This window comes from Aquila chrysaetos, chromosome 9 (assembly GCF_900496995.4).
Source record: "Aquila chrysaetos chrysaetos chromosome 9, bAquChr1.4, whole genome shotgun sequence".
In the NCBI taxonomy this organism is placed as follows: Eukaryota; Metazoa; Chordata; class Aves; order Accipitriformes; family Accipitridae; genus Aquila; species Aquila chrysaetos.
The window spans coordinates 28,909,901-28,922,163 of NC_044012.1; the positions used below are offsets into that span (position 1 = coordinate 28,909,901).

General features: G+C 53.2%; 1 protein-coding gene across 1 annotated transcript in view; it reads left to right on the forward strand.

Annotated features, from left to right (window-relative positions):
• MN1 (MN1 proto-oncogene, transcriptional regulator) overlaps positions 1-11,533 on the forward strand; it is a 116,148-nt gene extending 104,615 nt beyond the window's left edge. The window contains exon 2 of the mRNA XM_030025504.1: positions 9,318-11,533. Coding sequence (XP_029881364.1) covers positions 9,318-9,505 — 188 coding nt within the window. The 3' untranslated portion in view covers positions 9,506-11,533. The remainder of the gene's footprint in view (positions 1-9,317) is intronic.
• Positions 11,534-12,263: the final 730 nt, after the last annotated feature.

Genomic DNA, 12,263 nt, shown 5'->3' on the forward strand with positions numbered 1-12,263 from the left:
GGCTTCCTTTAGCTATGCCAGGTGCACCTGATCACACACATGTGCATGCACAAACACCACACACATGTAAATACTTGTGCATTATTTTGTTTGATGAGCTGAATAATTGGTGGTTTACAGATGGGAAAGGGTAAGTGTGCTTCTGACCTTTCTTCATGTGGGCTGTTTATAGTTAATAATGATCCTGCTAACTAGGTCCATTTCTTTAAGGGGGCTGTTCTCTCCTGAAGGCACTCTCTGTGTTCTCTGAATCCTAAATACAAAGTCCCTAATCTCTGTAGGGAGAAAAGACCAACTGATCCCAACCATTCTGAAATAAGGAATGTAATTAAACATAGGCACTTTATTGATTCCCAATTAAGAAGCAACAAAACAAATTATTTACTAGTGTAATAAAAATGTTGTCGGAGTGTTGACAGTATTTAGGCACAAAGCTTTCCTGAGTCTATTGTGTGTGCACATTTATAAGTGTCATATAAATAGCTGCATTTGTCAGTGAGAAACCTTAAGCAGAGCTGTCTGTTGTAAAATTGCGTTTGCATCTTTGGACATCAGAGACTGCTCAGCAATTAGGAAACAGCTGCTTCCAGCAGTGACTGCTCGCTGGCGTCCCCCTTCCAGAGGAGTGGGTCCAGCACAGGAGCCGTGGCTGAGCGGGGCACTGGGGGTGCTGGCGTCCAAAGGCTGTCTGGTGCTAGGGGCATGACGGAGGCCTGGGCTTGGCTGAGCCTCAGGGATGAGACCAGAATCCTCAGAGGTGTTTTATGTGCAATGTCAGCATTTAAAACAAATTAAGCATTTAAACCGGACTGGACTTGAATAGCCAACATTACGGACCCTGTGCCTGCGCACCTGGCCATGCTGGGGTGGAGCGGCGCCTGGTCAGGCTGCAGCCCACTGCCCACTGCTGGGTCACTGCCTCTCAGCCTCCCCTGCCCTGCCAAGGCACCATTATGCCTACTCTGAGAGCCACTGGTGTGGGGTTCCCCCCTCAGTCTGACCCACCACCGGGGGCTGTGCTGCTCTCAGCTTTTCTGCCTTTTGGTGGCTATGCTGAGATAGTCCATGGCCAGCTGTTTCCAGGTGCAGGAGCAGAGCAGCCATGCGCGGCATTACAATAGGTGAACTGCAGGTGAAGCCTGCCAGGGAAACCCTTTTGCTGGGGATCAGAGTGCCTTTTGCAGTGAAGCCTCCTGGCTTTGGGATGACATGAAGAAATGCAGAAGAGATCGTGGATTGCCTGTAAGGAGGTGGCTCCATCACGAGAGAGGGGTCTCCTCTGGACAGGTATTTCTAACCATTCTCTTATGTGGTCTGTGGTGGGTCTGGTCTGCTGGGGTTTGAATTTGCCCCAACACCTGGCAACCCTTTGGTACGCTGCTGGGGGAGCAGCGATTCCCAAGTGGTGCTGGTGTGCAGAGTCAGCTAGGAACTGTGAGTTGTCCTTCACCACTGGTTTTGCCTTGGGCTTGCTTGGCTGTTCACTGAGAGAGGGAGTTGCTTTCTTTGGTGTGAGACTGAAAAAATACCACTAATCCTAACATTATGATCTGCTCTGTGCACCCTGCCTTGGGAGTGCTGCGTAGCTGCTGCAGTGTTTGCAACTTCGGGACGCGCATGTGTTTTCTGTGAAGAGAAGTGTCACTGTGTAGCTTCTCCGTTTCTGTAAGCTGGAGCAGATTGTGTGTGCATGAGTGTGTGAACGTGAAGCTAAGAGCATGGATCTGGGGGAGGGGAAGGTTTCAGCAAACATTTCCTTACCAAAACAGCCCTGACCTTTGCAGGGCTGGAGCTGTCTGATGCAACAGGCTGAACCTTTCCTGACTCCAGCTCCAACTTGAAATGCTTCAGAGCAAAATTGATGGCCACTGCATTGGCCCCAGTGTTTACATCCAGTGCGCACCCAGCTGCTGCCAGAGGATGGGGAGAAGGGTCTAAAAGCCCAGAGTGGGAGCCACAGTCTCTGTTTTTCTCATGTGTAGCCCAATCAGTGTTAACTGATGCCCGCGGGCAGTGACACTCACCCGTGAGCTGGGGCAGTTGTGCTTATGTGCTGTGCCACGAGCAGTTGTGCTCCCTTGGGCCCTTTGTTTGGGGAGCCGTGGGTGCTGGTGTGGAAGAAGAGCCGTGCAGGGCCAGGGGTATGGGGAGGTGGCCCAGCTGCATGCTCTGGAGCAGCTGGCATTGGTTTGGAGGGATGGGTGGAGGTATTCATTTTGGCCATAGGCCAGAGAGTCAGCTTTTCCGTGCTGGGGACTCAAACCCAGTTCATTGAAACCAAGCGGGAGTTTATTTGTCAGCACCTATGGTGCGTGGGTGGGAGCTGCTGTGCTCCGGGGTTCGGCACTGAGAGGAGTCGTCGCTGCCTGGCTCTCTGGCAAACCAGCTGTTAGTTACAGCGATGCTGCTGTTTCTGTGTCCTGCAGTGAATAAAATTAAACAACTCTTTATTTCTGAATGACAGCCCAGGGACTGCACTTCTGCTCTGGCTCAGTGTGAAGTGGCTTCATCCCAGCGCGGGTCCTCTGGGGCCTGAAGCCCTCGATTCATTAGTTGTCAGGCTCGTAGGTGGATTCTGCATTAGGCCTTTAATTTAGTGTATTGCCATGGGCTACTGACCACATGACACTGCTCAAATGTGAGCAAATCTAACGAGGATCCGGGACTGCTCTTTAATTTGGTGAGAATAACAGAGTGAGCAGGGGCCCAGGGAGTGTTAATCATGAAGGAAAACTGGCTGAAACCAGGTCAGCCAGTGCTGGTTCTCAATGCGACATGAGGGAGAGGGACCGCGAGGGGCTGAGGAGGGAGTGCTGTGAGCCCCAGCACCCTGCAGTACTGGTAATCCCGCTCTGCCTGCCATGGGAAACTCCACGGCCCCAAATGGCCAGCAACAGCAGTGCACCATCTTTACTGCCATCTCTTCCTCTCCCTCTGGCTGAGCCCAGCGGCCTGCAGACCCTGCGGGGTGGCCGGGGTCCTGGGGAGTGCTTAGGTCCCCAGCCCGGGGTGGCGTCACGGGGCCTGGCCATCCCCTCACGTCCGTGGTGCCTGTGGGAAGGGGAAGGCGATGCTCCCTGGCTATGGAAGATCCAGGAGTGCCAGGCATCTTCTGTCCTCATGGGGAGCCGGTGGCAAAGGCCAGTCCCAGCTGCTACCCACCTGTGCCTCAGTCCTGCAGTAGTTGCTCGGTACGAAGGCCCCAGAGCTGCTCGCTCCTGATGTTGAGTGGCATCCAGTCCCCGTGGTTAGATTTGTTTCATAAAATAAACAAATTCACGCTGCCCTCCTGCTGGCTGTTCCTGGATGGGGCCAACTCCCCTTGGCATGCATCACGCAGATTTATTGCGTTATATTGGAGCGGTGTCTGAGCTTGGCTGGTTTCTTTAAATCTTTTTTGGAGAGGGGTGGGCTTTGGGAGAGGGGGCACAGAAATCCTCTGTAGTAATTCCTGTTGACTGCAGTGACCAGCGAGGCAGAACTGATCAACTGCAGGCTTCCCTGCTGCTGAACTCTGCCAACAAAGTGCTTACATCTGCTTTTACACTAATGGGAACTTTATGGACTGGCGTGTTCCCCCCCAGGAGCAAATTCCAACAAGGTCAGAATCCAGAAAGTTGCCACTTGACACCGGCTGTGAAGCCCTGAGCCAGCCAGAGGAGGCCAGGTTGCACCAAGGACCTTCTGGGGCAGGAGATCTAATGTTATTGTGTGCATCTGACAGCCTGGAGGTCTCCCAAATGCCACTGCTGCTGCCCCACTTGTCAGCTGCATGGCCCCCCTCCACCCCTGGGGCATGCTGCTGGAGGAGCCGGGCAGATAGTCACCATGGCGAGCAAGGCACTGAGTCTCGTCACGGAGGTGTGATGGGAGGCTGGCCTCTGGCAGTGCTCTGCGTTTTGGGAGACTCTGGGTCACGTTCACCATTAGCGTGGCCTTACTAGTGCCACCCACATATGTGATACCTGGTGCCATGTCAATGAGGTGGGCACTCCTTACAGATGCTTAAATACAGATTTGGAGCTGTGAGTGTGGGCAGCCGAGCTGGCACGTTGTGGCTGAGCAGAGCTGGCCAGGAGCGGGGTACGGCATGGCTGAGCTGGGGTCACAGCCTGACTGGCCAGCTCTGCTGCCATGGCAGAGTCCTGCTCCGGGTTTGTGCTGCGGATCACTCATCCCTGGGCAGAGCTCTCTGGAGCAATCCTTACTCATGCTGCACATTCACGTCAGTGGGGACTTTGCTCCAGGAGCAGGTGCCATGTGCCTGTGCCTTGCACCATAGAGCACACGAGGGGTTTGCCCAACTGCAATGGGTAATTGGTGATACAGGGCAGAAGTGATACAGCCGTGGAAGGCATTTGGTGGAGAGCCGTTGGCAGCCCTGGCTTTTGGAGGTGTGGGGGCCTTATGGCACTAGTAATGTCCCTTTCTTTTGGCTCCTTGCTGTACGTCACAAGCTGTGGCAGCTTGAAGGCAGGTGTGGACACCAACTTTCTAGACCCCCTTTGCACGTGGTGTCTGGGAGCAAGAGCTGGCTGCAGTGGCGGCACAGCAGAGCCAGCGAGCAGCCAGCCGGTTACCTCCTCCGCTGTACACAGGCAGGGCTCCCTGGGGGGCTCCTGGGGATGGTGCTTGTGCTGTGCAAACAGGGCTAGCTGGTCTGAAGGCAGGCCTGCTTTGTGACTGCTCAGGCTGTGCTAGACGCAGTTACCAGCAGAGCTCGAAATTGGTGGCTTTGTGCTTAAGAGAAGCTTAATGAAATTTCCTGTTACATTTATACCCCCTTTTTCTGCTTCCTTGACTGTGCTAGTAGATTGTGCTGTTCTCTTTGCATACCTAGAAGATTATGATACGGCACTGACATGACAATGGTGCAGGCAGGCAGCAGTGCTGCTCCTGCTGCCAGGTCTGTGCCTGGGTTTGGCCACACAGCTCTCAGTGCACAGCTGCACTGCCCACTGGCAAGTGGGTGCAGAGTGGAGCTGAGTGGGCATTGGGTGCCTGCTGGCTTGGGGCATGCTGTGCAAGAGGAGCACAAGTGCTGTGTTGTGAGTGTGCTGGGTACCAAAATCATGAAATGATTGCTTTGAGACTGTGTATTTTCCTGAATCTAATGAATGGCCATTCCACGTTAATGTTTATTAAGGTGATTAATACTTTAATTTTTGTGGAAGAGAGTTTGCAGAAACATAACTTGCTTCTACACAAGAGTTACTGTTCATTTTTCAGGAAATACAATCAGTCCAGACAAGGCCTGCTGAATTGTGGCCTGCTTTGGCAGCCCAAGCGTGAAAGATTATGGACGGTCTCCGATTAGCTGTCTCTTTTTTAATCTAACATTGCAGGACCCTAATTGCTTTGACTTTGACTAAAGAGAAGATAGTTTCTGTAAGGGTGTTCCACAGAGCTGTGCTCTGACTGTGCAGCCAGGGGCCCCAGGCATGGTGGTTGGGGTTGGGTCCCTAGCCTCCCCTGTGCCAGTGCATTTACCTGCTGTTGCATGTCCCATATTGCTCTGCTGGGATGTTGGTTGGGTTCTGTGCTATGTAGGGTGCTGGTGGACCAAACTCCTCGTTGCTCCTTGCCTGAACAGGGACCAGCAGGTATTGAAGGGGCTTCTGCATCCTGGCCTGTGAGGCACCGCTGGTGTTCACCGTGTACCGTGCACCCAGTGCAAGGGGTGGAGCCTGGGCCGTCTTTGCTGTTGAGCACAAGAGCATTTGGCAGCAGGATAAGATGCAGACCATGCATGCAGTAGTGTCTCCATATCCCTATATCTGGGCAGAATGGGCAGCTCTTTAGCCTACGGTGTTGTTTTTGTAGTGCTTGGACTACTCCTAGGTTACAAGGCATTAATGAGGAACCCCCTGCCTGTGCCTGCATGCACACCATGGTGTTGCGCACATGGGCCTGTGTTAGACCAGCCCAGTGCTGGAGAGTTTGTCTGGGGAGAAGGGCAGCGTGACTCTGCTCTGAGGGACACTGGATGTGACATGTCCTGGCACCCAGCTGGGTCCTGACATGGGGCTCCGTAGGGATGCCGTGCTCTGAAATGGCCGTTCCAATGCCACGGCCACTTGAGTGTGAACCTGGCCCACAACCATTAGACATCTCAGCTCTGTTTCCCCTGCAGCACTGGATAAAGAGTTTAATTTGCAGCATTAGGAGAGGGATGAACACTGGGTAGGACCAGGTATCTGCCTGCACCAGTGGGGCTGCACTGCAGCCCGGCTCCCTCCCTGCTGTGCCAGATCTGTGCAATACAGGACCTCTGGGGCTGGCACCAAACCCACCGGTCCTTGGAGAGTTGCCGCAACCTCACCTTGCTGAGCACACACTGGTCTTGGGGACCCTGCCCCAGCCACCCCCAGCCACCTCTGTGCCCAGGGCAGCAGAGACAGGTCCCCTCTGAAGTGGGAAGATTTTGAAGTTTGGGAAAGGGGCATCCTTGCAGAGCCTTTACGGCAGCCTCGCGCAGGCACGTTGTCCTCCAGTGGCTCAGCACCTCTGCCCTGTGCTGCTCCTGCAGACCTCTGCCTCAAAGTTGTGCTGTGCCGGGCTGTCTGGCTGCTGCAGGGTGGTGAGTGAGGCAGGAGCATCCCTCCCAGGCATGGCACCTCTTCTCCTTCCTTCACCTTGCTCGAAGCTCTGTCTGATTTTAGCTCTTTGAAACAAAGCTTGCACCATCCTCCGGGTCCCTTGTGGCACAGGAACGGCCAGGACGAATGCACGTGGGTGTGATGGCGGAGGAGGACAGGAGGTTGATGATCAGGAATGAAAGAGGGGGTGGCAGCAGGGAGGTGGGGGTCTGTCCTCCCCAGCACCCCTGAAGGGCTCCCTGGGGAGATGGCCCCAGGGCATCACTCCTGCTCCCACCACCCAGGCGCAGGGGCTGCCCTTGTCCTGTGCCGAGCACAGCTCAGGTATGCAGACCGCCGTGGTCTGGACCTCTGGCCACAGAAGGGGATGGGCAGCTCCCTGCTCCTCATGGCTGGAGACGTGACCACCATGTCACAGCCGGCAGGAAGGGGCTCCAGTCTCTGCCTGGTGCCGGGGGAGTGGATGTTTTCAGTGGCTATGCCCCGGAGAGGCCAAATGCAGGCTGTGCCAGCCTGGCTCCCCATTTCCTCCCTGCTGCCACTGCGGTTTGCAGTGACCGCTGCCTCTAAACAAACTGAAAGGCGGTTTCAGAGCAGGCAGCAGTGAATGAATTCTGTTTTTCTGAAGCATTTAGTGTTGCTTTCAGTTTGCTTTGATGATGTCTTCTCACAACTAGTGTAAACAGACTGCGCAACGGGGAGCACTCACATGTGTACAAGAAGCTGCACATGAAAGACAGAGGCATCTTGAAAGCCATAATAACGCTCTGAGTGCCAGTTAAAGGATTTGTCACTAAGAGCACTTTACAGATAGAATGAACTTATTAACTAGTGTGACTAACAGCTTGCAAGGTTTAATTGATGTGTGTTTGTTGTCCTTTTATATCTCTCCCCCTCGTCTTCCTCTTGGCACCGATTCCAGCAGTTGCTGGTGCAAAAGCAGCAGCCTCGAAGCTGCCTGAATAGGTACCAGGAATAAAAGCAAGGCCAAGCCCTGCTCTGAGTGCCCCTGATCCTGGGCTGCGGTCGGGGCTGCAGCAGCCCCAGGAGCTTGTCCCCGCCATCCGCTTCCCCCCTTAGGAACTGAGGCTGGGCTTATTTTCTTGCTCTGGGTTCTGTTATTCCTCCCTAAGTGATGCTGAGTTTTTGAAGATAAAGCTTTTCAATGCATGAATAGTATGGATAATTAATGTTTCTGCCAGACAGACTACTCATTGCAAGATTGATTGACTATTAAGGTCATAATACAGAAGCCACCCACACGAAACAAACAGGCTAATGTTAGACTTCATCTTAAGCCGAGAGTTGGTCAGCTGTCCACGGTCACAGTGGGGGCTTCCAGTCATCTGTCAACAAGTGATTGATTGATGTGGACACCTTCCAATCTTATTCTGATTATTCGCAGCAGCTTGCCTGGTGGCCATTTTTCAGGAGTTGGCAGCACTCAGACCTCCAAGACTCAATGTGATGACTGCACAGGGGTTAACCCTTTCCTTTGATCCGAAACGTCTTTGTTACAGGCAACAATGGCAATGCACGAGGGAAGGATTGTGTTTGTGAACCCTGATTACGGAATACACTGGGAAACTCCCAGAGATCACATGCGGGAACGATGCTTTGACTTTCAGACATTTCTAATTGACTTGGCCCGAGTAAAGCTGCGAGCAGGGATCTGCAGAGAATCCATCTGGAGCAGAGCATATACAGCTTTGTAACCTGGCTTCTTTATCACTCTGTCTTTTGTGGGCAGTTTAACATGCCGCAGAGTAAACCGTGTGCATCAAGGCCCCAGCAGCAGAAAGGCAAATTCTAATAACTCGCGTAGGAGAGAGTTCAGAAGGGAAAAAAGAAAGGGTTTGGATGTGCTTGTTTTTGTGCGAGTGACGATGAATTAAAGAGGGCTCTGCTGTTTTTAAGGATGGCTCCTGGTTCAGCTCTTTGAATTCACTAGGAGAAATCTGTTGCCTGGATGCTTTCTCTATGTGCACATGAAGATGACTTAAATATCTCTCAAGTATTTTATGTACATGTTATACTTGGTGTGTGCCCACACATGCCAGTGGGAAAGTGAAATTATAATTATGTATGCTATATAGTGTATGTTTACAATATATAAACATGTTCTAGAGTTCTTTTGGTTGCAGGCATGTACTGTGGATTTCCATTTCCTTGTATGTTTTTCAGCAGTTTTAGTTTAACTGTTTTGGAGGGCCTGACGCCTGGCTTGTTCACCTTCCTGTGCACTTTCTATCCATGGTGTTAGCATTCATAATGTACACTAAAAAGCCTGCTGTGGGGAAACGTCAAGAGCCCTTTCTCCTCCAAGAGTTACATCTTTATGTAACTCAAGTGCATCATTGCATTTTTATGGTGCAATCCAAGTGCTGTAACGTAGCAGAGCTGGCACAGAGCTGTTGTGCACAAGATTGTGACAGGAGGGCTGTGCTAAACTGCTCTGGGTGCTGGTGTGTTGGCATGCACGCCTTAGGATCCCAGCACAGCCTGGAGGCCCTTCACTGGCCCCTAGCAATGGCCTGCAGTTTGATATTTTTTTCTATGGAAGATGCTGCAGCAGGCCCCGATCCAGGACCCCTTAATATCAGCCTCTCTCCTGACTGAGCAGGGACTGGGTCTGAAGCCAAATGGAGCTGCTGGGAGCTGGGCTTCCATAACCATGGCTGAGTTTTGCTAATCTCATCTGCTCTCCATCCCTTGCAGGTGGTGATCTGTTCCAGGGCCACGTGGACGCCCGTTCGGACAGTGCCCTCATGCAGCACCATGCCAGCCTTGTTGCTGACTGTCTCCTGGACTCCAAGGACCATCTTCCACTGCACGGCTGGGCAGCTTCCCACTCAGAGCTGCTGCACTGGGCAGGCTCCCTGGCAGTGGCACTGACCTGCACCTAAGTGAGCACTGTGCCCAACATCCGGTAGATCTGGTAGACTCCCAGTGGGAGGCAGGATGGACATGAGTTTCAGCCAGCCTTTGCCCACAGGCAGGTGCACCAGGGTCACGCTGGAGAAGAGGGCAAGGTGGGGTGTATATAGGTTTGTGGGGATATGCTGGGGGCTGGTACCACTTTGGGAGGGCTAATTTAATTGCATGAATGCCACCGGCCAGCTGCTTTCACAGAGGCTGCCTCCCAAAGGTGTTTGCTGGAGTGAGGGTGTGAAGCATAGGACTTAGCTCTGGCTGGAGATGCTGACCAGCCCTTCCTGTGGGAAGGACCCTCTCCTCAGCCACAGAGGGGATGCAGCTGGGGCAGTGGCAGCAAAGGTCTCCCTGGGCTCCGCTCCCCCTCCTGTTCAGCTTCCAGGGTAGTAGTGGGCTGGGGTCTGTAAGACAGATGCCTGCCTGGGCAAGGTCCAGCATGTAGGTGCTGCAAATCCATCCATGTGCAACTCCCCGAGAAAGGCCAGGCAGGGTTTTCTCCCCAGCCCTGCATCAACCCCTTTGCCAGAGAGAGCAGGGCTGCACTGGGGAGGGAATGGAGTGACCTGTAATTGTGTAAACTGAAAGAGGGGACTGAAGTGCCATGTGCTCTCTGCAGAATTTTTCCAGGGCACAGCAGAGCCACGTGCAGGGCTTCAGCCCTCTTGTCCAGGGCTCTGAGGGCTGTTGGTCTCAGTGCATGAAAGAGCAAGAATTTGTCTCCAGGGGCTTTCGCACCAGCACTGTGGCCTTCCCCTCCTCCTCGTGCACTCCATGCTTATGCTTGTGTGTTTAGTTCCTGCCAGGCAGAGGGACACTTGTGGACCAAGGGAAGGCCTCTGACAGTAAGAAAATGAGTCCACAAAAAGCAAGTGGGTTAGTTTTGTCCATCGAGTTGTATCATGAATTGCTTATCTTCCCTCAGGAGTCCTTTCCTCCTGGGCCTTGGCCGAGGGGCACCACCATTTGATGCAGCACAAGATCTTGGGCATTTTCAGTAAAAGCTGTCTGACACCATTGGTCTTAACATCTGTGGGATGCAAAGTGCTCTGGGATTGCCACAAAGTGCAGTGGAAGTGTAGAAGCTGAGGAATTGGTTCCCATGAGAGGCTGTAGACCTGCTCTTTTAGCTTTTGTTGAGCAGAAAGTGGCTTGTTTGGACATAGTCATGCCATGTAGCAGTGGTAAGGCTGGGAGAACCAAGCCTAGGTCCTTCATCCATAGCGGCCTGTGTCCTCTGGATGTTAAGCATCAGCCAAGGAGGGATGCTGCTGAGTGCTTTTCCACTGACTGCAGGTGGTGAAGAGTTGAAAGGCACCAGCACTGCTTGCTGACAGCTCCAGCTCAACAGGCTGCATGGGATGATTTCCCTGGAGCAGCCCCAAACAATGGGCCCAGAGCAGTGCTGGTGGTGCTAACCCTAGGACACGTGGAGCAAACCCTCACTGTGGTCTGGGGAGGGTGTACCAGGGTTTCTCCTGCAACTTCTTACGTAAAAGAGAGAGGTACCATATAGTTATTTCTTCCTGTCTAATCTCTTAACATGCCACTGCAGTAACTAAGATGGTTTTGTGTATTAGAGAGTCCCTCCAATAGGGTTGCACTCAAGACTTGAGCCTCTAGGCTTCCCGTTAGGTCACATAAATCTAACAGAGTTTAATGACCGTGGCAAACAAAGTGGTTACCTGCCATAACAGAAGCCCTGAGGCCATGCTGGTTTCCTTCCTGCCTCAGCTGTCCAGTTGTCTGTCTGCTGTGCCCAGCTCCAGGGTGCCACCTTGCTCCCAGTCCTCTGCTGGCCATGTCCCAGCAGTGTGTGGCCCTGGGGTCCTTGGCTGAGCTGGCCAAGTCAGTGTGGGTCCAGTGGCAGCAGGGTGGCCTTGGTGCCTCTCGTTATACCTCACTTGCCATTCCTTGTCCTGGTGTCTTCTGCAGGTTGGCCATCTCACCTGGACTGCCTGCACTGAGCAAGGAGCTGCGTTAGCTCCTGGACCCCAGCCCCGGTCCTCCTAGGAGCTGCGTTAGCTCCTGGACCCCAGCCCCGGTCCTCCTGCCCAGTGCAGTGTGGCATCCAGATGCCCGCTGAGCAGCCCACTGGGCAGAACCTCCACCATGCTGAGCAAAAGATGCAATAGCCTGCGAGCTGGCAGCCTTGCTGATGTGGACAAGGGCCGGGAGTGAGCAACCTGGCAGAGCTTGCCTTCACCAGCAGCCACAAGCCTTGGTGTCCCCATAGTGTGAGCCCAGTCAGCCTGGCCTCAGGGCTCCTCCTGAGGCAGCGTTGGTATAATAACACTGATGAAAAGCTGATTAATCCTTGTAAGCGAGCTGCAATAGCTTCCCTCTAGAGCTGAAGAGATTACCACTGATTTGTCATCCTGATTGTTTCAAAGAGAGGTGCAATTAGTTGCTCTAATTTAGCTTCGCTTCTCACTGAGTGGCATGACAACTGAGATGTAATCAGTAGATCTGCACACAATGGCAGCCACTGATGGGTGCAGCTGTGCCCGCCACCATTTCATGTGCAGAGGATGGCCGCCAAAATGGTGGAGCATCACATGCTTGTGTTCGAGGGGCAAAGCCCCCTTGGTGCCACGTGGCTGCAGGGCAGTGGAGCAGACCCAGCTTCTGGTGCTGACCTGTGCAGCAGGTGGGTGTTTATTTTTGTAGCCTGCTGAGGGAGGAATTCCCACTGGGGGAATGCTGCAGGGATAGTGACCTGCTCCAAGCCAT